Source organism: Saccostrea cucullata, unplaced genomic scaffold (assembly GCF_032062105.1).
Source record: "Saccostrea cucullata isolate Sc308-1 unplaced genomic scaffold, CSIRO_AGI_Scuc_v1 ctg9560, whole genome shotgun sequence".
Classification (NCBI taxonomy): Eukaryota; Metazoa; Mollusca; class Bivalvia; order Ostreida; family Ostreidae; genus Saccostrea; species Saccostrea cuccullata.
Genome location: NW_026925075.1, coordinates 1 through 25,366, shown reverse-complemented (window position 1 = coordinate 25,366; position 25,366 = coordinate 1). Strand labels below are relative to the sequence as shown.

General features: G+C 34.1%; 3 protein-coding genes across 3 annotated transcripts; 1 reads left to right on the top strand and 2 right to left on the bottom strand.

Annotated features, from left to right (window-relative positions):
* Nucleotides 1-33: 33 nt before the first annotated feature.
* LOC134268006 (phosphatidylinositol-3-phosphatase SAC1-like) lies at nucleotides 34-8,203 on the bottom strand. Its single transcript, XM_062750213.1, has 15 exons — nucleotides 8,146-8,203; nucleotides 6,040-6,137; nucleotides 5,780-5,857; nucleotides 4,405-4,532; nucleotides 3,736-3,885; nucleotides 2,968-3,061; nucleotides 2,580-2,767; nucleotides 2,249-2,332; nucleotides 1,986-2,054; nucleotides 1,664-1,743; nucleotides 1,356-1,454; nucleotides 996-1,134; nucleotides 825-894; nucleotides 385-457; nucleotides 34-181 (listed from the first exon to the last, which is right to left on the bottom strand). Exons 1-15 carry the CDS (start codon nucleotides 8,169-8,171, stop codon nucleotides 49-51), a joined length of 1,509 nt encoding a protein of 502 aa, XP_062606197.1. The 5' UTR covers nucleotides 8,172-8,203; the 3' UTR covers nucleotides 34-48.
* A 1,723-nt stretch (nucleotides 8,204-9,926) lies between these two features.
* Nucleotides 9,927-24,622, top strand: LOC134268007 (neurotrypsin-like; the record flags this gene model as incomplete). The annotated part of the gene is made up of 7 exons (XM_062750214.1): nucleotides 9,927-10,042; nucleotides 10,183-10,722; nucleotides 17,651-17,801; nucleotides 19,618-19,802; nucleotides 20,114-20,252; nucleotides 22,695-22,873; nucleotides 24,478-24,622. Coding segments are annotated over exons 1-7 (1,415 nt in total), but the record flags the coding sequence as incomplete, so codon positions are not given.
* On the bottom strand, nucleotides 15,744-17,104 carry LOC134268005 (galanin receptor type 1-like). Its single transcript, XM_062750212.1, has one exon. The coding sequence runs from the start codon at nucleotides 16,720-16,722 to the stop codon at nucleotides 15,751-15,753; it is 972 nt and encodes a 323-aa protein (XP_062606196.1). The 5' UTR covers nucleotides 16,723-17,104; the 3' UTR covers nucleotides 15,744-15,750.
* Nucleotides 24,623-25,366: the final 744 nt, after the last annotated feature.

Sequence of the window (25,366 nt, the reverse complement as noted above, 5' to 3'; positions counted from 1 at the left end):
AAAAATGAAATGTGTTTTCAAGGGACACAACTCTGATGTGACCTTGATCTACAGAAGACAAGCATGTTTTACAGCAAAAAAACAAACCTGACGAAATCCATCTCCAAAGTTATTCTTAAAATATCTGATTAAAGAATTCCACCCATCCATGAGAAGTCCCATTTTGGTTCTCTTTCCTTGCCTACAAAGCAATAAATACATTTTTATTTTGATGTCAGACATATCATTTACAAAATATTCTTTAAGTCACTTTAAAAAATTTGGGAATTGGAAATTTAAGATAGGAAAAACATTACCTGTATTCTTACAGCAGCAGTATGCTCTTTTCATTTATTTATTTATTTTTTTTGAACTGCATGGAAACTTATAATAAGAAAACTCTACCTAGTGAAATCTGTTTTCAAAGCACCAGTGCCTGCATACTGCTTAGATACTGCATCTGCATTGTCTGCCCAAACTGAAAAAAATTAAACAAAAATTATACGGTGAAAAATGCCAAATATGTTTTATTATCAATATTATCATATCATAACATGTACCAATGTTTTAGTTTACAAGATAGAATTTGTAATAATAAGGAATGTGCAATAAAAGAGAAAAAATAGAGCTTGATTTAAAATTCAATTTTTGAAAAAGATTACAGGTGTAAGATATTAAAGGTTATATTTGTATACATTTATCTTCTCTTAGGAAATAGATATACAATAATATTCAATTTTAGTCAAAATATTTTGCAAATCTTTCAGAAATATTCATTTCATCCAACGGTTTTCATATTACAATAGCATGTATTTACTGGCTTTAATTTAAATTCAAACACTTACTGTTGTTGAATTTTGTTATGAAAGTTTTCATGTCTGTTATTCTCTGACTGGCCTCAAGAACACCCAGACGCTATAAATTAAACAAGACAATGATAAAGTGTGTATTTATGACAGAAGTTTATGGACCACTAGCATTTTGATTATTACAATAATGCCATTGTTTGTATTTACTGTTAGCTGTTTTTCTAGGATGATCCTGGCAAGTAAACCCTGGACTACATTAGTACGATCCAGACAGTCTATACAATTTGTCCTGAATACTCCCTCCTGCTGACTTAAACAAGTCCCATCCTTCGACAGAGCAAAATATCTAAAACATTATAATATACAAATATTGATTCAAACAAAATTACACAAATGCATGTTAAACTAATTTTTCACAAGTGAACATACCTCAATTTTTTTTCTAAAACTCAGTAAATCAAGTAAAGTACACACTGCACAACAGAGGTGAACTACTTTAAATACTGGTAATGTGATCGAGTTTTACAGGAGAAATATATTTAGAGATGCCTTTAGCCAGTGACTTACCCAAATCTTTTAATGTCCTCTCCAAGTCTGTCTGTTAAAATGGACAGTCGGTCCCATCTCATTTTTCGACACTCATGGTGAAAGTCAAAATACTCATACCTACAACAAAATCAATTAAATAATCTTATCTACTCTATTAATTAAAATGCAAATCCTACTCTACAAGTTGGAGAATCCAAATATTGCTATGGAGTATGAATTGAGGACATTATGTACTTGATTTAGGGGTTTTGAGTGTTAACAGTTTGTAACGGACCGAGAAACCTGATATTGCTATGAGTTTGAATTGAACTGAGGACCTTATATACCTGATTTTGGGGTTTTGTGTGTTTGTGACGGACTGAGAGAAGGCCTTCTCCAGCTGTCCTTCTCCACCAGTGTGGTTTACCTGAAATACACAATACCTGGTTAGTCTACAGTATCAAATACACAATAGCTTTGCCTATGGTATCAGAAAATATTGTTATAACTACATAATTAAATCACAGAATGGTATGAAAACTTGATTCAACCAATTACTGTACAATTTAACACTTCTGCAGAACATTATCATTTTATCTTAATGTCCCACTGTACCTCCTCTACATTATGAAAAAAATATTTATGATTAAATTGCCAGAGATAACTTACCAAATTTATTAAGACTTGGTCTCCATAGTTATAAATTAAATCGTCAAAATGTCTTTGGAAGACCTCTATCTGCAAAATTAATATAACCAGTATATTAAAAATGAATATTATGTTCATGAAATAAACACAGTACGTGAAATACAGAAAATGACCATATATTCTTAAGGAATGTAAACATTCTCATTTATCTAAATTGATATAGTATACACTAAAATAATTCACAAAATAATTCGTAATAGTAAAAGTGAACGTTCTATACGAACATGACTAGATGTGTTTAGTTTGAACTTGGGTTTATATTGCAGATTAGGTCTCTGTGTCCAAAACAGTGGAATGGAACCTCGGATCTGTGAAATAAAAATTCCTTTTAAGACATACATTTTCATATATCAAAACACAGCACTTTTCTAGAAATACATCATTTTTTTCCAAACTGCATTTATGAACAGTACCAGTGTCTTAATACTAAGCTTTGTCATTTCTTAAAAAAATATTTCTCTCATTCTATTCTATGCTTTATCTCCTTAATTATAATAATTTTCTTTTGCAGATAAAATCATGTCTTTTCATGTAAATAAAAATGAATGACCAAACCTGGACATATGAACACTTGTTTCCTTCGTACTGTATGATCTGTTCTGTTTCCACAAAGTTGGCCACCTGTCCTTCTGTGTCGATTCCTCGTACATAAAACCGAGTGCCTGCTCTGTATACGGAACGTCTAGACACCAGAATGTAGTCAAACGTCTTATTGTTGATGCTACATGACTGACATTCTATGACTGATTACAATTAAGGGGGAAGTAACTCTTTATAGGTATTGATAAAGGTGACTTGCAAGTCAACACCAACATAAAAGAATTATCAATTAAAAACTAGAAATGCTATCAAGGGGAATAACCCCTCTTTACTCTTATTTATAAAACTGAAATGAAAAAACATTTTAAATACTGAAATAAAATTTCCTTCAGACAAAGGATACAGCCATGCACTATAGGTAAACAATAGCGTCCCATTTCTGATAGCTGAGAGAATTCTCGTAACAGGTGTCCATTCCACATAAATCTGGGATCAGCCTAAAATAAACAAAATGAAACAAACTGCAAACTTTGAACGTTTGACAAATATCAATTCAGTTGCATACAGCAACAAAATAATAAAATTACATTAATGGAATATATGTTTGTTGTTTAACATTCCTCTCCAGAACTTTTCACTCAAATGGAGATGCCACCACTTGCCGGTGAAGAGCTGCAAATTTTGTCCAATGCTCAGCATTTATGGCCATTGAACAAAGAGGGATTTTTTTCATGCCAACACCTACTAGGACATGGGACCTTGGTTTATACGGTCTCATCCGATGGACCAATCTCTACATCCTACAGTGAGATTCGAACCTGCGACATAAGGATCAACTCCTAACTTCATGATTCTGGAGCAGACCCTCTACCCTCTGCGCCACGCAGGCAACATTTGTAATGTATAATTTTTATATATTGACTAGGAGTTATTGTCCAGTATTATTTTGAACTGAAAAATGTTCATTTTGTATATTAAACTTATTTTAATTCAGCTTCCATCATTTTAATCAAGAGATGATGGATTAAAAAGAGATATTAAATGTTGTGACAATAATGTCTGTACAGTCCTGCAACTAAAATAAAATAACACTAACAAATCAATGAAAAAAAAAAGGTTAAGAATACTTGTACAGAATTAATTTCAGTGTTTGAGTACATGTATAGCATACCCTTTCTACTAGTGACATGGCGTGGAAGTCGGGACTTGTGTTATACAGTCTCTGGAGACTGTGGGTCAGATCAAAGTTGGTGCAGTAGTAATAGCTCTCCATCCTCAGAGCGTACTCCAGCATGTTCAGATAGGACTTGTTGTGTACATTCTGTGAAAATCAAATCAAACAACTTTATAAGGATTTTTTTCTTATAAAATTATTACCTGGTAATTATTGTTCTATTCTACATTTAAAATACAACACCTTAAGGAATATTAAACACAGATTCACAACCAATTCAAAAATTTAATTGCTTACATGCTTAAACCTTTCTCCAGTTACTTTTCACAAATGGATTTGATATGAAACAGAATTTATTCCACAGATTATGAAGTGGTTACTGTATTACATAGCAATATTTACTTTGGATTTTTTGGTTTTGTGAATTCAAAATAAAAATCAAACAGACTGATCAGTTTCAGTTAATAATACATTAAATATCACCCCTGATGACTATATATACATGTATCTCTGGAAAATGACAATTTTCTTGCTAGTCATTAGTGATGTTTTAGTGTACTATTCTCATTTAACTGGTGAATCGTAATCAGGATATCATGGGCATGCCATTTTTTGCATAAACTGAACCTAGCTCTTTACGTTACATGTAATCAGCTGATATTTCACCTGTTGTTCTGTTAGATGCAGCAGTGTCCTTTTGAAGGATAACACCTCAGTGCCCGTCACCTTCCACACTGTGTGACCATTTATCTCGCCAATCTTCTCTCTTTTTGTGATAACAATGAGGTAAGGTCCTAATTAAGTAAAGAAAGATTCATTTTATTTGAGTTTTTAGCAATATTAAAGGTAGACATAGAGCATTGAGTCATTAAGACTTCCAATAATCAAAAGAAACAAGAGGCACAGGGGCCACATCACTCACCTGAGCACATCGGCTAGGAAAAAGCACAGATTAGGTCAGAACTGAAAAGTTTACTGAGGGGAGGGGGGATGGTGTCCTACCCTCCCTACCCAAAAGACCATGATTTGAATAAATTTAAATCTTCAATACATGAGGATGCTTACATGTCAATATATCTAAACATAGCTTTTCTGTTCTTGGGATCTTTCCTTTATGTAAATGAGTATGTTAAACTTTGATTGACCTTTGTGGCTCCACCCTATCTCTAGGGGATGTGTTATGATTTGAACAAACTAAAACCTACACTAAGGAGGATGATTCCATATAGATATCACTAATCATGGTTTTGAAGTACTTGAGTAGAAGATTTAAAAAGATTTACCTATATATTACTATGTAAAACTTTCAGCGGCCATTGTGGCTCCGCCCTAACCCCAGGGGTCATGATTTGAACAAAATTGCATCAACACTACCTGAGGATGATTCCACATGAGTTTCACCTTACCTGACCCAGTGGTTCTCAAGAAGAAGATTTTTAAAGATATTTCCTACATATTCCTATGTAAAGATTTGATTGGCCATTGTGGTCCCGCCCTACCCCCAGGGGTCATGATGTAAACTTGAATCTATACTACCTGAGGATGATTCCACAGGAGTTTCATCTTTCCTGGCCCAGTGGTTCTTGAGAAGAAGATTTTTGAAGATTTTTACTATATACTCCTATGTAAAAATTTGATTGGCCATTGTGGCCCCGCCCTAACCCCAGGGGTCATGATTTGAACAAACTTGAATCTACACGACTTGAGGATGATTCCACATGAGTTTCATTTTTCTTGGCCCAGTGGTTCCTACTAAGAAGATTTTTAAAGATTTTTCCTATATACTCCTATGTAAAACTTTGATCGGCCATTGTGGCCTTCGGCTCAGGTGAGCTAAAAATGATTGCCTCTCAAAAAAAAATTTGTCAAGTCTTACAAAATACAGCAATCTGTTTAAAATCAGATCCTTTGATCTTTTCACATTGATTGCTATACAAGGTTCAGTGATCTCTGTGAGCAGATAAACAATCTATTTTGATCAGAGTGAGAATAAAGCACTAACTGACATTCATTTTACTGTAATTGTAATAAATAAGATTACCTGCTATGAGCCTTACAATTCCAAATATGCCATAGATAGGTTTGGTTATACTGGACGATGGAAGCTGCCCTTTGTTTGCTGTAAAGAACAGAAAATCAATGATCCCCAAATTCAATTTAAAATAAATAATTGTCAGAGATTTAGAAAAATCTAAAATGTTCTTTTCTGATTCTAATAAACACACAATACATTTAATTGCATGCATATTGTGCTGAAATTCAAAACTGTGCATGATGTAATACAATCTAAATAAACTTTACCCTGAAGACTAATTTCTTGAGACACTCTGTCAAGTACCAATAATTCATCTATCCCAGAATCCACAGGTTGAATGTAAAATTTGTCAGAGGTCACATGACTGAAAAACAAAAGGCATTTTTTTTTGTTATGATTCTTTTAAAGAGGCATAAATGTACTGTACATGCTGTACATTTTCTTACAATAAAGGGAATATAAAGCTCCCCCTTACATTCTATAGTACATCAAAGATGTCCTCTAATGCACTTCACCCTTAAATCTATAATTCATTATAATTCCAGGATGATTCTAAATGTTAGTTAGAAACTGTCACTTCTGTTGCTCTCAGTTTCACTGCTATCATCTTGAAACTGTAGCTCTATATCCATTATAATATATATTGACAGACCGTTTCTAAGAGTTACATAGAAAAAACTGTATATTTATTGCACACAAAAAAGTGTGCTGTCTTTCGATTTATTTCTCCATGTGTTTAAAACTGTCATTTCAAAATATATTAACCGTGTGTTCCTAACATGTTCTTTTACTGTTTCCACAACAAAACATTCCACATAATTGTTCTTGATAGCAGGTCAAGTTCAAATCAAAAGATGATTGAACATGTTGATCGAAAATGTCGCCTATTTATACATGTACTGCCATTTTGGTTTGCAAGATAATTCGGCCCAATGCGCTTCGTACAGATGTAAACTACAAAAGTAATTGATAGAAAAGTAAGGCCTTTATTGAAATCTAGCTTTTTTGCAATTGAGGTAAGAATTTGGAAGAATTAATCCAGAAACAGCGCACTTTTTTTGTGTGCAATAAATATACAGTTTTTTCAATGGGTGGCACTGTAGCTCGCCGGTCTATCAATATATATTTTTATGGAGAGCTACAGTTCTGCAGCTAGGTTAGGTATATTGAATGATTATTGAGGATGATTTAAATTACTGCATTTTTTATACGGCAAGTTCAAATCAACAGATACTGAACATGTTGAAGGACGTTATTCAATGATTTTTATTAAAATCTGATCTCCTTAAACATGGATACAAAAAAAGTAGATATTGATTACAATAGACTTTTGTAAACCGAGGCACTCCCCGAAGGTGGCTTTTGTCTTTTTATGTACAGTAATATGATATTTTTTTAAAATGCTAGTTTCGGTGATGTTTGAATTTTTTTTCTTATTCATATTGTCACAAATGGTCAAGAAACATGACAAAAACATATAATACAGACCTTGACCAAATTCTGAAACCATTTTTCATCTTCCATCTTCTTATAAATCATTTGTTAAATAATTCTTCAGAAAACCTTCAACATCCGCTGTTCAGTTCTATAATTGAATGTTCCTTTAATTGAAAACAGCGCAATTCGTAATTCTTAACACTGATATTAATCATATCAATCATCTAATTACCAAAAGTGCAAACACTAAGTCATTCAAAAAACATTAGAATCAAAGCAAAAATTAATTAAGACAAAATAAACATTATTCCTCGTATCAGAACTTGAGAAAAAATATCCCAAATTGGTAAAGGAAATAAATAGAAAAAATATATATGTTAATTTTTTAATTCGTATGAGTTTATATATACAAGTATATACAAGTATAATAGAAAAATTTTTTTCGAACGGACTATGCCTTTAGATCAAGAATCCTTCTGAAACTCAGAACAACTGATTTCAGCTTTCTACTACACTTTAGAAATCTCATTTCAACAAGTTCTAGAAATGAGTCCAAATATTACCATTAGTAAGCATTTCAGCTTTGTTTCAATCCCAGAGACAAATATTACATGTAAAATGGTGAAAAAGTGACCCTTTTCTTTCATCTCCTCAAAAAATTTAAAGCCTTATTTGGGGTAAAGAAATTTTTTTTCAATTTAATTATCATATGTAGATTAGATATAATTAGTGCCACTGTGCCTATATTAAATATGTCAGTATTGACTATTCGATGCCCTCTTGACCATGGTCAACAAGCTGCCTGATCGAATGGTACTAAATCTAACATTATTAATTCATATCAATTTTGTTATTCCATTTCACAAAAACTTGCTATCTGAAACCAATTTTAAGTCTTAATGAAGCTCGTGGTACAAAAATGAACGCCCACTTACAGATGGAGCGATTCGTGAACCGCCATCTTTGATGTTTTTCACGTGGACTATATTACCTCAGTTTGCAGAAGAGTTCGTCGTTTGGTGGTGGATCCAACCATTCTCTAGCCTATCTAATGAGGGCATGTCCGAGATATAGCTACAGGCTATTAATTTTTTCCCAAAACATCATTATCATTATCCGACTCAGCAAAAGAAATTTGAATGCTAGGATAGGTATGATGTAAAAAATAAATAGATAAATGTAAAAAAAAAAAAAAAAAAAAAAAAGAAAAAAAAAAGTTATCTAAGGGGTTTTTTTTTGTTTGGGAGCTACAGGGATTTTCAAAGCTACATGTATTAAATAAGACCTAAATATGCAATATGAGCAGTAAATTAATCAAAACTTTATCATGAACTACGCTTGTCGATTTTATCTAAAAAAAAATTTTTTTTAATATAATGAGTTTTTATGGATATCCGCGGGAAAATCCCCGGACTTTTGGAAAGTTCTATTTAAAATCATTAATCATCAGAATAATCATCATGATTACTCTGTAATTTTTAATCATAGTAATTGAATATATAATTTTTAAAATATTTATAAATTATAATTTGTTTTATGACTTTATTAGATATCATGATTCTTGCGTTGCAATTGGTTAGCGGGCAAAAAGATTTATTTGGACCATATTTGGAAAAAACAAGGCTACTTACCGTCTCCCTACTGAGGAGGAAATAGTATGGAAAGTTAGTAGATACGATTAAAAAAAGTATTGAGATTGAATGTAAAGTTTATATTAGTTTCAAGTTGTTGAAGGGATATGAATGATTTATGAGAGAGAGAGAAAGAGAGAGAGAGATATTTCCGAGAGTAAAAAAAAATTGATCGAGCTATTTTTAGTCTGTCGGGAGAGAGCAAGTAAACAAACATTTTTTTTTTAAAAAAAGGCTTAATTAAGTATACTAGTTTTACAAGTAAGTACATGTATATAAGTCCCTGGCTCTGTCTAGTGACGTCTGATCATTTTTGAACGGGGAGGGGGGCAGAGAAAAACAAACCTGAAAAACCCGACAAGCATGCAAGAAAAAAGGGGGATGTCAAAATTTCGTGGGGTGAGGGCTGGGGTGGGGGTTCCAACTCCCATCAGTACCAAAAAGTAGAGAGACTTTCAATGAACATTTTCTATAGTAAATTTTACGTCTGGAAAAATGGGAGGGGGCATCCCAGACCCCCGATGCTGCTTGCCTGAGTGTCAATTTTAACACCAAAGTTAAATTAAGGTCACCAAAAGTACGACAGTATGACAAATGTGAAATATATTCCGTGGATTTTGATACATTTTAGTGATTACATATCTGGAACATTCAAAGCTGACCAAATGAGGAAGCAAATAGATTAACCCCCCACTCAGTACCATCTAACATCCGTATACGGTGACAAAAGAACTCTTTAGTGAGTGCAGTAGAGCTACTTAAGGACAATTGAAGTGAGTGGCCAGTGAGCTACCGATCTATAAGCTCTTTGTTATCGGAAAATTCCTTGAACATAGAAAGAAATATACTTGTGATATTTCATATAAAAATGTAAAATTAATTCCACCGCTAATAATCGGTTTTAAACATAGAAAGATAATTATTAAATACGAGCAGAAAAAACAATCGAACACGTATAAAATATATATTTCTGCTATTGTACGGGGATAATGTAGGTAATGAGCTTAATCCGCCAAAGTCGGCCCACATAAGAGGATAAATGTTTATATTTAAGTAAACCTTCTTCCGTTTTACTCACAAATTGTTTTATGGACCACTGAACTCAACATTATCAGTAACCCATAAATGGCTGTTTTTGATATTTATTTATTTATTTTAATTATATCAATGAATTTTACATCCTATCCGGTGAGTTGTGACGGTAAGTCTTATACATTATAAATCTCTCTCTCTCTCTCTCTCATGAATCACATTGATGATTTTAAAAAGAACTAACAATTATAAGAGATCATGAAACTGAGAATTATAAGTTGAATATCAAGATGTTTACTTTATATTTAGATTCTATAAATGGTGACTCTGTTTCGTGGTCTGAATGGACGGAATGGTCCCGGTGCAATAGACCGTGTCCGTGGTCCTGGTGCAGAAACACAACATGTATTGGTGCAAAAACAAGGAGAAGAACATGTACAGATTCTGTTACAGATAATTCCACTCTGATCTGTTCAGGCTCTTTTAAGCAAAATGTTCTCTGTATAAAAGCTGTCTGTCCCGTGAAGGGAGAGTGGAGCGGTTGGACAGAGTGGTCGGCCTGTAGTGTTACGTGTGGGAACGGGTATCGTCAAAGAATTAGATTCTGTGCGGATCGCAGAAAACCGTGTCGTGGAAAAAACTTTGAAAAAGCTAACTGTAATGCGGAACTTTCATGTCCATCTGACGGTCAGTTTGGGGAGTGGGGCCAATGGAGTGAGTGCTCACAGCCCTGTAGTGGGGTCAGGAAAAGACAGAGGAATTGTACTTATCCCAAACCAAGACAAGGCGACAAAAACTGCTCAGGGAATTGGGAGGAAACGCAAAACTGCTCGGATGTCAGCTGTGAAGGTATGTATGATAAGCTCGTTATATATTGACCAGAACTTACAAGATATACACGTAATTTGGATTTTGTTTTTAATAGTTACAAATTCCTTATTATATGGAGAGAACAGAATAATACACACAATGCTTTATGTTTTGAAAGCAGGATTTTAAAATTTAGGCTTTGTTTGACTTTCCTTTGCTTATAAGAGTGTACTATAGTAACCTGGGTCTTGTAATTTATATGGACACAGAACAAATGTGGGTAGGGGTATTGTACACTCACTCCTTTTTCTCCTGGTGGAAGATCATCATATATATTTTAGAATCAAAATATTTTAGAAAATTTATGAATCAATCAATATATTAATTATATCATGACTTTTTACATAACTTCTTTCCAGATTTATATAGATTGTATGCTTAGTCCTATATACATACACTTGAAAGAGATAATTTATTATAACATAGAACATGTCAATATGATATACCTGGTACATTGGTAAATCTCGTTCATTTATCAATGTTCATCCCACTGCAGGATAAACGAAACTAGCACGTCCACTCTCAAAGCATCGAGTTATATAATGATACACGTATAAATAATAATAAGCTACTGTATGTTAATTTTTAAAAGGAAGTCACTCGCAGTATAATTACTTCTATAATATTGTTGCTATACATGTATTGACGTCTTGATCCATTTTTGACCCATTTCTCAAGTCGATACTTGAAGCTGAATACAGGGGTCAAAGTCAATCCTGACCTAAATAGAGACGATGATATTCGAAAGGTATTAAATCTTTTGTGTGTTTGAGCTTGGTTGATGAATAATGATATAACGAATAGTAATCCAGCTCAAAAGTTCATTAGAACAATGAACGATATAAATTGGAAGCAGTGCCAACATTTTAACAAGAACCTCTTAATACATCAGAGGTGTGATCAGGTGTCATGGAGATGTAAGAAACTCCTATCGATCGGTCACCCCTGTCGCGTGCTCCTTGTTATGATCGGGTAAATAGAAAACTCCGTAGAAAAAATGGCCCAACGGTATGAAATACTTCAGTCAATATTCGACGTAACGATTGTATTATTTTTTCGACCATAGCTTTTAAGAACTATTGACTTCAAACTAGACTGTTATTATCCTTCACTTGTATCAGCAGCTTATTTGTCAATAGATTGCTTTGTTTTAGAGATTATTTGAATGTAGAACCTATTCTTGTGAATCTAATCAACTGGGAGACATATGCTGGTGATAATGGTATATTGCTACACAAATTAAGAAAGTTGACGAGTAGAAGAGTTGAATTCATCACGCTTAGCATAAAATTGTGTTGCTTTGCCATCGGTGACTTTTCCTATAGAATATCCAATTAAGACACAGATGTACGAATTCAAGTGTTTTGCGCATAAACAATTATATTCCAAAAGATAGAAAATGCATGATATATGTAGCTGCGCAAGCATGGGATCCGGTTCAAGTATTGACTTCCTCTATTTTCTCCTTACAGAATAACTTTCCCTCGCGGTCCGTTTTTTCGCTCCATTTAGGGGTTTTATATGGCCAGCATAGCGAATCATTTCTGAGCAATGGAATTACCATTGAGGAATATTTGCATGTGTATTCTATGGTCAATTGGCTTAGAATTTATACCCTCAATTCAAATCTGCAATGGTAAGTAAATCCTTTTTTTTTCGCTCACGTGAAAATGGCCACCAATATATCAAGTATTGGATAAAATTTTACATTTAGACTAGGAGTATATTTTCCTGATTTATATGTTTGCTCTTGTATAATCGAGTACTTTTAATAAGGAAAGAAAATTATACTCTTTCTTATTGCGTTTTATACACTAGACATGAAAATTCTAAATAGGTACCAATTATATATGAAAAATGGTATAAAAATGTAACAACAAGAAATCACTGTTCAGTTTGACTTTGCTTATTTTAGAATTTTTGAACACTTTTTTGCACCCTTTCTCGTTATTTGCTGGATACGAATGGGCGAATAGACAAAAAATCCATTTTTTACGTTGTCGTAACAGTTAACGTACACATTGGGAATCCAGAAGTAATTACATAATCTCACATCCTTGTTAAATTAATACAAGTGAACTGGACAAATTAAATAAAGGTAACATTATATGCATCGAGAATTCATTATACATCTGTCAAGTATAATGCGTAAAGAAAAAAAAACTTCGAATGATAAAGTGTTTTTTTTTCTTTCTGAAGCGCGAACATTTCGATAATAGATGTGTGTATACTAACATAAAATACACAAAGAGATGATTCTTACTGAATAATTATTCCTGATTACAATATTGTTTGTTTTATTATGTTCTTCAGTAAAAATTTACATGTATTTCATATTTTATGTCAATAGGTCGAATCAGTTTGATCAACGGACGTTCGAAAAAATGATATACCCTGGCCGGTAATAATTATATCTAGTGAGAACAAACACTATACATGTACATGTAATTCTTTAATTTGCATGGACGTCTCTTTCCTGATACCGAGGCATCACTTTTCTTTGTTTATATTTGTATGTTATTTTGTTAATTATTAAAGGATTGTCACGCAATCAATTGACCACTGTATAGTTTGTTGGTATGTCAAGGAGCCTCAACGATTGTTATAAACGTGGTATAATTTGCATAACTTATATCTTATATACGAGAAGCAGAAAATACTTCTGGCCTTCAACTCGACATTTAGATATATCGACGACGTATTTTCAGTTAACAAAATTAATAGTAACTAACATTTATATAATGACCTTGTCAAGACATATTCTCAATTCTTAGATCGAATGCTGACTGACGTTTTTTATACAGGAGGGTGTGACTCGTAGACAGGGGATGCTTATACTCATACATGGAAGCTGTTCCTTCCTCTGATATATTTGAAACTCTGTATTTGCTCTGCTCCTAACTTGTAGTGGTTAACTGGACTTTGAGCTTGATTGCTCTTTTTGTCTTAATGTTTCAGGATGTTTAATACTTCAGGAATAATCATGATAATACAACAGTTGTATTTTTTTTGGGGGGGGGTGTCCTTATCATGGTATTTATCTATTGTAATTGAAAGTTGTACTGACGAGGAGAATTGTCGCATATCTGCGGTGATTTTCTTTGATCTTTCTGTGGTGATATATCCCATATCACATATGCAAAAATACTTTCCACGCCCCTTCAAATATCACTGCAGGAGGCAGAAATCAGGTCATGAGAAAAAAAAACTGATTTTATGAAAAATGAACATATTTTTAAGCTATTTCTTAGCCTTTAACTAAATTAAAATACAAGTATTTAACTCAGTTGAAAGTTCCCAGTCGTTCAAAAGATTAATTATCCATTTTGAAATTTTAAAAGTTACGGTAAAATATCCAAACTTTATATCGTTAAACTCCTTGATATTTGCTTCTGTGATTTCATATAATATATTATGTCGAGTGCCTGGCTCAAAGATTAATTGTCAAAATCTTCAAACTCATTTAAAAAGTCAAAGTCAAATTCACTAAGAACATCCGACATGTTGGAGAGCTAGCTTGAAATGAATCTTATTTTTATTATCGAATTTTGACACTCTCAATGAAATTTACGTCATCAGACATGCGACAAGTTGCTTACATCATAGATGTCTCGTACTATTGGTTATATCGTTTTCATGGGGCGTGGAAATCATGCGCTCCGCGCCCTATTTCCACGCCCCATGAAAACGATATAATCAATACTACTCGGCTTCTATGATGTAACCTATACAAGGGCAATTGTTTGAAATCTATGATAAAATATTACCGACTTTTACGAAGAATGAATCACAAGCGTCATTCGAATATTACATGTATAAACTTTCAACAAAAATCTTTATAAACAGGGAACATAATATCTCTTAGTACTCGGGATCTCATTGGTGTCACAATTCAAGAACTTCCTCTTAATAGTTTATGTCTCTTAATGGGAAATAAGTACTGTAACACTTGTGACAACAAGAAGTCCATGCAGATAAAATTCCTCAACAACCTGAAGGCACATTCAGGAAGATTGAATCAAGAAACATTTTAAGTACCCAGTTCAAGTGTATTTGGGGACATCGCGGGAAGCACTGGAATTTCAGGCGTCAAAAATATAAACAGAATACTGTAAATCACTTTGTATTCACGAGAACTTTATTTTGGCGTAATTACGCGAGACGTTATGCTCGCAAAAATTTCATTCTCGCGTATAATAGAATTCCTTATGATTATATGGAGCAATGACCACAATTCGTGAAAATTTTGTCTCGCTAATAAAGAGTCCATGTCTATCTCGCGAAAATTAGGTGTCGCGAAAATTAAGTGATCTACAGTACTAATTCACAAAACTTGAAGCTGTCAACATTCTTTTAATGCAATAGTCCTCACCATAGACTGTTCACTATAATGACATAACCTAAAACAAGTTTTAAAATTTCTTTTTTATTATAAATTCTTCTCTCCTTACTACATCATCAGCAAAAACTCCAATCTAGTGTAATAATATAGAAAGATCTTTTAAAATTTTATAAAGACATTTCATATGCATGCGATACATCCATTGTCTTCATAAATCATAATTAAGCTATCAAAGAATATTTTTAAGTTGAAATCCTACTAAAACGTACTGAAGTTGATAGAAGTGGATTCGGGGTCAGATTTCTTAAGGTACAATGTCATAGTCAGCTCAGTTGATAGAAGCGGATTCAGGGTTAGATTCCTTAAGGTTCAATGTCATAGTGAGCTCAGTTGATAGAAGCGGATTCAGGGTTAGATTCCTTAAGGTTCAATGTCATAAAGAGCTCAGTTGATAGAAGCGGATTCAGGGTTAGATTCCTTAAGGTACAATGTCATAGTGAGCTCAGTTGATAGAAGCGGATTCAGGGTTAGATTCCTTAAGGTACAATGTCATAGTGAGCTCAGTTGATAGAAGCGGATTCAGGGTTAGATTCCTTAAGGTACAATGTCATAGTGAGCTCAGTTGATAGAAGCGGATTCAGGGTTAGATTCCTTAAGGTTCAATGTCATAGTGAGCTCAGTTCTGTTGGCCCTGTTTGGGAGGCCGCACTTTCTTTTCTACAAAAACAACTAGAAATGGTCTGCCGTACACGCCGTGACAAGAAAACGTAAAATATAGGATTAATGCAGTTGTTTAACTGCAACAAAAAAGCACTTATAGTAACTGCCATGTAAGCTGGATCAATTACACCAAACTCGTAAAGCAGTGCCAACAAATGCCATGGAAGGGGAAGGATGAAAAATGTTAAAATAATTGCCAGGCAAATCTGGTCCAGTTTTCTAAGCGAAGGGTTCAAACGGCCAGTTTTCTCGCTTTTGACAATGGAAATTTTTATTACATGGAATACGATCATTATCATAAGTGGTATCAGGTAGGAAAGAACAAAATCTAGAATTTTGTTGATTTTCTTCTTATGTTTATCGGAATAAAACGTCTTTACGGCTGCAATTACAATGGAGAGGATATACACTGTGATAATCGTAAAAATGACTGAGGCTTTTTTAAGGATCCTGTCGGACTTCGAAGGACGGGCGATAACCATGTAGCGAAAGACAGACAAGGTCGCAATAAAGAAACCGGAGGCAACATATGCAGCAGACATCACACATGCTATGAAGTTTTTTATGTATGTATAAGAGAAATCTCCTACACAGTTCTGAAGATTACGAAAATTGCTTGGATCCATGTAGGCATAGTAAAGCAATCCCCAAAGCACGCCTCCCAAACAATAGGTACCATCAGAGAGCGCTAGAACAGCAATTATGGCAAAACTCTTGCTATGCAGATTTGTATTTTTACAGATGACACAAAATGCTAATCCATTGCCGATAAATCCCAGTGATAACATTAGAACTTTGAACCATTCTACTGCTGGAAGTTTCCAGGAACAAGATATGTTCATTGTTTGCGATTGAGTTGTCAATACCAACCTAGAAACGATGGAAATGGTAGTTTGCGAAAAACTTGTATTTTCCATTTCTCAAAACTTGAATCCAGTGTATATCAATAATGTTAAAAAGGAATTTCACAAATCTCGCTCAGAAACTTTACAGATATGAACTTTTTTGATGATGGAAGTCTCTCGGAAGCAAACAAAATTGTCCTCTAAAACCTTTATCGAACTTAATATTTACTGAGCAAAGAAGCCATTGATTGGATATGAAAAGAAATACGAATTCAAGATCAAGTTTTAGTTTTGTACATAATTAGATTCAGTGTAGAATCGCTGAACACAAAGAAGTGTCACCTTCGCTGGTCATGGAATGATTAAGTATAGTATAAAATGTATAAGGTTACATTGAAGTTTATTTTGATTTTACGTTACGATCTTTATATATATAATGATGAACTTTACATGACCCCAGTTGGGGATGTTTTCACTATAAAAAAAACAGTACTGTTTTAGATTAAAAGGTTCCACAAAGAACGATAAAAGATCTTATGGGGTTTAAAAAGACAGTGTCTAAAAAATATACTTAATTTTCTAATAAATGAAAATTTTACTTGATGACACTATAAAAAAAAATAAGTAGTTAATGTCACGAAGAAAACTAGTAGATTCACTGTCCATACAATCACTACCTTAATAGTAGTTTTACCAGATATTGGTATATATTTACTAGATAAGATTAGTAAATTTAGAATTGATGAGTAACTTTCACTAGGTATCCAAGTATCTCTACGACCCCAGCTCTACAACTCACTATCTTAACCAGTAAACTGAAAGTTTACTAATCACGACCAACGCTTTACGAAACACACTAGTTAAATTCACTAGGTTTTTCTTTCAGTGGAGGAATGTACTAAATACAAGAAAGTATTTCCATCTTTATGAACATATTGTAACTAGATATGGAAATGGAAATAAAGAAGTTTTTGTTGATTATTATTGTAATGTCTTTCAGCCCAGTCACCCACCATGAGATTAATAGGCGGGAACTCTACTACAGAAGGTCGAGTGGAGGTTTACTACAATGGTTCCTGGGGAACAGTCTGCGACGACAACTTTGGTGACAAAGATGCTGCCGTCGTCTGCCATATGCTCGGATTCAGCAGGTTAAATATTATAGTCCAAATTTTAATTTTATTTTGATTCTCAATATTGTTCATTAATTTTTACGTTTCAAAATTTTGCGAATGACCACTGCTTTGATTACATTTTCTTATTGGTGATTTATTTTTAAAAAATATTTTTGCGAATGTAATGGACACGTTAAAAAAATTTTATTTACGTATCAGTCCAAATTTTAATGATCTGAATATTGTTCATGTTATACATAACTGGTTGAATTAGGTTAAAACAACTCTGTTAAACTTTTATGTTCAGCATAAAAAAAATATTTAAAAATTACAGGTTTGGGGGAAAATTCAGATAGTTTCAATACTGATAAATAATCCCTCTCGACAAAACCTTAAGCACAGGAGTTCGCGTACCTATCAATTTTACTGAAATTTTAAGTAAATACATGATACCTATAATAATAACACAACTCCTGTGGCTAAATTTACATTGTAAATTTTGTTTACTCCCTCCAACCAAATAGTGATAGAGAAAAAAATAAACCTTAATAAATATGCATACTATATGATTTTTGAATGATCTACAAGTACATTGGCTACAAGATGGTTTACCGAGGCTAGTAATTTACAGACGTGTCGACTCTTTTAGAACATCTAAACCGAAATCTCTGATCTTTTCTGCTCAAAGAATGCCCGGTGTCCGTCTATCTTCCGAACATTTTCGATTTTTTTTTACTAGAATCACTGGCCTAATTTCAACCAAAGCATCTTTGGTTGAAGAAAATTTAAGTTTGTGCAGTCGAAGAGCCACACCACACCCTCGTTTATGGTGAAACAAACAAAAATGGGGAAAATTAATGATATCTTCTTAATAATCAGTTGGCAGGAAAGTATAAAACTTAGGTAAAAGCTTCAGTATTAAATGTAGCAGAGGATGGACCTACGCAGTTCAGTTTAACTGAATGGTTAGTTGGTCTCTAAGAAAGTTTGGAAAGGTGACTGAATTTAAAGTCTGATGAGTGACACATTTCTGCCATTCATTCAAATTTCAGTCACCTTTCACTCAGGTGAGAGACAGTTTCATCATCTGTATATATATAGGTTCAAGTTTGTTCAAATAATAACACTTGGTCAAGGACAGGGAATTTAAGACATTAATAATGGGCGTCATTAAAATCTTCTATCCAAGAACAGAAAAAGCTTTGATAAATAATTCATTTTTATATGGAAGCGTCCTTAGGTAAAATAGATTTATAATTCTATTTAATTATATTGCAATCATAACACTACCCCACCCCCAGTGGTAGGTTGTTGTCACTTTTCAACAGACAAGAAATGCAGTTATGATTATTCATATTTATATTGACGTAGCTTTAGTAAGTGTAGATTTAGAGTTTTCTTAAAAACATCGCTGGGGATCGTTTTGTTTTACATACAAGGAATAGTTATACCGGGTATTAATATGTAAATATCATCAGGTAGAAAGCATAGCTTCATGTATTTGAATATCATAACTTTGGATCATGTTGATAAATTTTATAAAGAGAAAAATATGAAAAATATCTTTTAAAGTTTTGATCAGCCATGTTAATATAGAAGCATTTTGAAGTTCATTTAGTGTTAAGGTTTGTTCAGACAGGGGCCCCTACCCACCCTGCCATGCTACTGAGGAGCCACTTATAACTTAATTAACTTTTTAATTTATTCAATTGCTTTACCTTAGCCAAAGTGCTCTGGTGAGCGATGCGGCATATGGACCTCTTGCTTATTTTATTTGTAGGGAGTCTTATAAAAACTTCTTATATTTTGTCATTTTGAAAATGATTATGATGATATTTTTTTTATTATGAAGGCTAAATGCCAAAGCTAAGGGGTCAGCGTTTTTCGGCCAAGGATCAGGACACATTTGGATGGATGAGATGGGTTGTACGGATTCGGACACAAATTTGTTTCGATGTTCCCAAAACGCAATTGGCTCCCATAACTGTGGACACAACGAAGATGCCGGTGTCATGTGTCAAACGTTTTCTGGTCTGAGTATGTGTACGATATATGTCCCATCGTAAAAGTTTTATAACTGTCAACATAATTATCATGCATGTAGACATAAAAAATTGTAAGATTACATACTTATTGCGTGTTTGAGCATAATTTACATTGCATGTAGGGGTAGAAATATTTCACGTTATAAAGTAAGACGTTTTACGAAAATTTCATAATCGAACTTTGTTTTAAAGCCAAAATTATGTTTGTGTTTTGAGTTGAATTTAAGTTCACTAAGAAGAATTTTCCCTAAAATCAAGTTCAAGATTATCAGAATGAATGTGACATTGATTTATATGTAATAGATATCAGACTTGTGGGCGGATCTAATGCTATGGAGGGGCGGGTGGAGATTTTCTATAACGATGAATGGGGTACCGTGTGCGATGACGCCTGGGATAATAACGATGCTGCTGTCGTCTGCTTCATGCTGGGATTTTCAAGGTATCACTTTCTTACCGCAACAAAGTTCATAAAAGCTATCTTTAGCATGTAGGTCATAGCCAAGGTCACAAGGTCATTGACCTTGGTGTAATTTTAAAGAACTTAATTAGTGGAGTATGCATATCATATATGAAGTCTCTATCTCTTATGGTTCAAAAGTTATGGCACACGTTCGAAAAAGCTGTTTTAGCACTATTTTTAGCATATAGGTCACAGTCAAGGTCACAAGGTCATTGACCTTGGTGTCATTTGAAAGAACTTAATTAGTGGAGTATGCATACCAAATATGAAATCTCTATCTCTCATGGTTCAAAAGTTATGGCAAAGGTTAACGTTGACAACAGACAGCCAAACAGATAAAAACAATATATGCCTCGGATCTATCGATCCGGGCGCATAAAAATGTCCTCAAACAATCGTTTGTTTAACAAATCAAAGAGCTGTCTAATATATAGAATACCGGTATACTTTATACATAACTTTAATTCTCTGAATAAGGACGCTTGAATTTTAAAGATCATTATCCAAGTTTTCTTCTTTTTGTTTCATGTACATGCAGGGCCAGATAAAGAACTTTTTAAGTTAATAAGAATATATTACACAATTATTGCTGTTTTTTCGGTCAATACAATGATTTATAGCCATCTGAAGAGTACAATATTCACCTCGCCCTTCGGGCTCGGTGAATATTGTACTTCGAAGATGGCTAAATCATTGTATTGACCGTAAAAAAACAGCAAAAATTGTTTTATTATATGATTCACTGATAAAATAATAAAGCCCATTACTTGTTTGCATTTAATTAAGTCCTAGCCAAATACAAAAGAGAAGCAGAATTAAAATGTAAAGAAGCCTTACCAGTCGTATCAATTTGAAGTTTTTTTTATCAATTTTAGTTGCTATGAAAACAAGAGGCCCAGGGGCCACATCGCTCACCTGAGCAATTGGCGAGGAAAAAGTACATATCAGATCAGAACTGAAAGTTTACTGAGGGGGGGAGGGGGCTTGAATTTTACCCCCCCCCCCAGGGGGTCATGATTTGAACAAATTAGAATCTACACTACCTGAGGATGATTCTCTATAAATATCAGTAGGCATGGCTTTGAAGTACTTGAAAAGAAGATTTTAAAATGTTTCCCTATATATTCCTATGTAAAACTTTTATCGGCCATTTGGCCCCACCCTACCCCGAGGGTCATGATTTGCACAAACTTGAATCTACACTACCTGAGGGATTCCACAGGAGTTTCATCTTTCCTGTCTCAATGGATCTTGAGAGGAAAATTTTTCCTACATATTCCTATATAAAACTTTGATCGGCCATTTTGGCCCCAACTTACCCCCGGGGGTCATGATTTGAACAAACTTGAATCTACACTACCTGAGGATGATTTAATATGAGTTTCATCTTTCCTGGCCCAGTGGTTCTTGAGAAGAAGATTTTTCTTATATATTCCAATGTTAAAATTTGATCGACCATTTTGGCCCCACCCTACCCATGGGGGTCATGATTTGTACAAACTAGAATTTACACTACCCGAGGATGATTCCACATGAGTTTCATCCTTCCTGGCCCAGTGGTTTTTGAGAAGATTTTTAAAGATTTTTCCTACATATTCCTATGTAAAACTTTGATCAGCCATTTTGGCCCCACCCTACCCCCGTGGGTCATGATTTGAACAAACTTGAATCTACACTACCTGAGAATGATTCCACATGAGTTTCACCTTTCCTGGCCCAGTGGTTCTTGAGAAGAAGATTTTTTTAAAATTCCATTAAGTTTTCTCTTTTTCATAATTATCTCCCCTTGAAAAAAAGCGTGGCCCTTCATTTGAACAAACTTGAATCCCGGTTATCCAAGGATATTATGTAGAAAGTTTGGTTGAAATTGGCCCAGTGGTTCTTGAGAAGAGGATGCAAATGTGAAAAGTTTACAACGACGACGACGAAAACGACAGACAACGGACAAATTTTGATCAGAAAAGCTCACTTGAGCCTTTGGCTCAGGTGAGCTAAAATATAATGTCAGTCTTTTATATAGATAAGATTTTGAGAGGAAAGAGTATTATTAGGGAAAACTAACTGCCAAAAAGTAAAAATTGTTGTTCAGTAAAAGTGTTCGAGGGGTATCCCTGCATCCCCTCTTACCACCCTCACCCGAAAATATATATTCGCTTGTTTTGTTCATATGAAAAAAGGTCATAGTCGTTTAAATAGCTTTCCAAAACAATTTGTATCAATTTGGAATTTCCCGATCTATTTTTAGATCAATGTAGAGGAAATAAATCCTTGTATTCACCTGGAACGTCACGTGCAGGTCAATACAACGTAGTATTTTTCCAACATAGTTGGATCTCAGCCAATCAGAGAGATGAAAATTATTCAATCATATAATAATAAATAAATTTATAAATATCGTATGATGACGCGCTAAATTTACAGGAAAAACGCCACAGCAAGAACATCGGCACACTTTGGACAAGTTGACAGTCGTATGAGGATCTGGACAGATGATGTACGGTGCCAAGGGGACGAAATGGATTTACTACAATGTAACAAGTCCAGTATGGGCACACACAATTGTGGGCATTCAGAGGACGCCGGGGTAATCTGTTCCTTAGGTAGGTCTATCCTGCTCTGTATACTAGTGTATCGTTTGCGCATACAGGTGACTCTCGATCTCTCGAAGTTCAAGGGACCGCAAGAAAAGTTCGAGAGATCGAGGGGTTCGAGAGATAGAAAGTAAAAAAAAATCCGAATTTTGCAGTTCCGATCATCGATATTCTACTATTATAGATACCGGAAGTATGTGTAAATTAAGTTATTGCACGTTTTCAATCGTATTTTACAGGTAATTCACTTGATTTCAACAACAATGATCGTGTTGTGAATAAATAAATTCCTAAAGTTTCAAATGTATTTGTTCTAATTTCATGACTACTTGAATCCTGAAAAGCAATTGTCAGTTTTGCTAATCCGCGGCTTGCCTTGATCGGGTCCTTCACCAGTGTTCATCACTGACACCAGATTTTTATTAAAAGGTATTCAGTCCTTGAGAAATGAATTTCTTGTGCTATTTGCCTTTCTTGGATTATGTAGACTCTTAAAAAAGTTTATAGTCTGTGGGAACTTATTAAAACGAACGTCTATAAATTATTTTCTAAAAATTATCGTCTCGGATTCAAGTTCCAAATAAGATGTTAATTCGTTTATAATTTACCTATAATAACCAATTAATTTTATCAACAAACGGATGACCCACAGGTGTAGTGTCATCTACGTAAACACTTACATGTTAGCCCCAGGCGTTCACTGTTTTCCATGCAGGTAAGTCCAGGCTGCATCAATTTTACGCTTGATTGGCGTGTATTCGCGCAAAATCAGAAGTTCTAGAGATAGAGAGTAAAAATCAATGAAATATGTGTAACGGGACCCAGGTCTTGGTTCGAGAGATAGAGAGTTTCGAGAGATAGAAGTTCGAGAGATCAGGAGTAAATTCGCTTAGTTATATAGAGGAAAAAAACGGGACCGTAGGTTCACCTCGAGAGATCGAGAACTTTGAGAGATCGGAGTTCGAGCCATCGAGAGTCACCTGTATTTTATTCTGGAAGATCAGGATTTAGGCAATTTCTTCAGATGTCATTAGCAATGCATTATACTCATCAACGCTCTTCTTCATAAAATTCAAACATTGTCTCCAGTGTACTTTCATCATGATTTGGAATAATTAATAATCTGTTGAGGATCACTTTTTCTTGAAAAGGAATTTAATTATTTGTCCTCATCTTTTTATTTTCCCCTTGTGATCATTGATTACTTTTATTCTCAAACATTTAGAGTTCAAATGTCGTAAAAAGATAAATGAACAAGTACAGTGCATACTATTCAATGCTTTAAAGTTGTTTATTAAAATAACGCCCACTATTGAAATACTATTTAATAGACATAGTGGTCAAGAAAACGTTTCAAAAAGTATCTTTATGAAATACTAGTACTAAGTACTAGTAATTACTTCAATAATAGTCGTTATTTCATTAAAGCACTATTGAAGAATCTCAGTTTGGTCGAACTCGGCATCCACTTGATAGACAAATGCAAATATTCAGAATATAAATTTTGTATTTTTAAAATGATATATATTTCTATTTTTTTTTTTTGGTATACTATTTTAAGGCGTATTGTCTACAAGGACTCTTAACCAACATTGGTGTTTTTTAAATCACAGATGAAGCTGTGCGACTAGTTGGCGGGAATACGGCTTTAGAAGGTAGAGTTGAAATATATCACGAAGGATCATGGGGGACAATCTGCGATGACGGATGGGGTAATGAGGATGCGGCAGTCATTTGCTCAATGTTAGGATTTTCTAGGTAATTTTCTCTTATATACCATTACCATGAAGCTTTAAAAAAACATCTCAGTGAGATAAAGAACAAGAGGCCCATGGGCCACATCGCTCACCTGAGAAGCTTTGAACATTCTGTTCTTTACCAGATTTCCCCCTTGTAATACATATTGTGACCCCACCCTACCCAACTGATCATAATTTAAACAATTTGAAATCTACACTACCATAGGATGCTTTGATTCAACATTGTAAAAATTGATTCCCCATTGTGGCCCCGTCCTACCCCCAGGGGTCATGATTAGAACAATTTAGAATCTACACTATCCCAGGATGCTTCCATATAAGTTTCAGCTTTTCTGGCCCAGTGGTTCTTGAGAAGAAGATTTTTCCTATATATTTCAATGTAAAACTTTGATTCCCCATTGTGGCCGGCCCCACCCTACCCCTGGGGGTCATGATTTGAATAATTTAGAATCTGCACTACCCCAGGATGCTTCCACATAAGTTTCAGCTTTTCTGGCCCAGTGGTTCTTGAGAAGAAGATTTTTAAAGATTTTTCCTATATACAGTGGAGCCTCATTTATCCAGACGCTTTGGTTCCTAGTCAATTTGTCCGGATATGTGAAGTGTCCGGATATCTGAATTACCAGTTAAACAAGACAAAATAACTTTTAAAAAATCAGTTCCGATGTAAAGTCGTCCGGATACTGAAGCATCCGGATATCTGAAGGTCCACTGTTTTTCTATGTAAAAATTTGATTCCCCA

Bases quoted from the DNA above. Each gene is read 5' to 3' on its own strand.
- LOC134268005 (XM_062750212.1), bottom strand. From the start codon at position 16,722: ATGGAAAATACAAGTTTTTCGCAAACTACCATTTCCATCGTTTCTAGG.
- LOC134268006 (XM_062750213.1), bottom strand. From the start codon at position 8,171: ATGGCGGTTCACGAATCGCTCCATCT. The intron at 5,858-6,039 runs GTAAAGTTTATT...TGTTCTTTACAG, and splicing joins TCAAGAAATTAGTCTTCAGG to CAAACAAAGGGCAGCTTCCA. The intron at 458-824 runs GTAAGTGTTTGA...AATTTTTTTCAG, and splicing joins CATAACAAAATTCAACAACA to TTTGGGCAGACAATGCAGAT.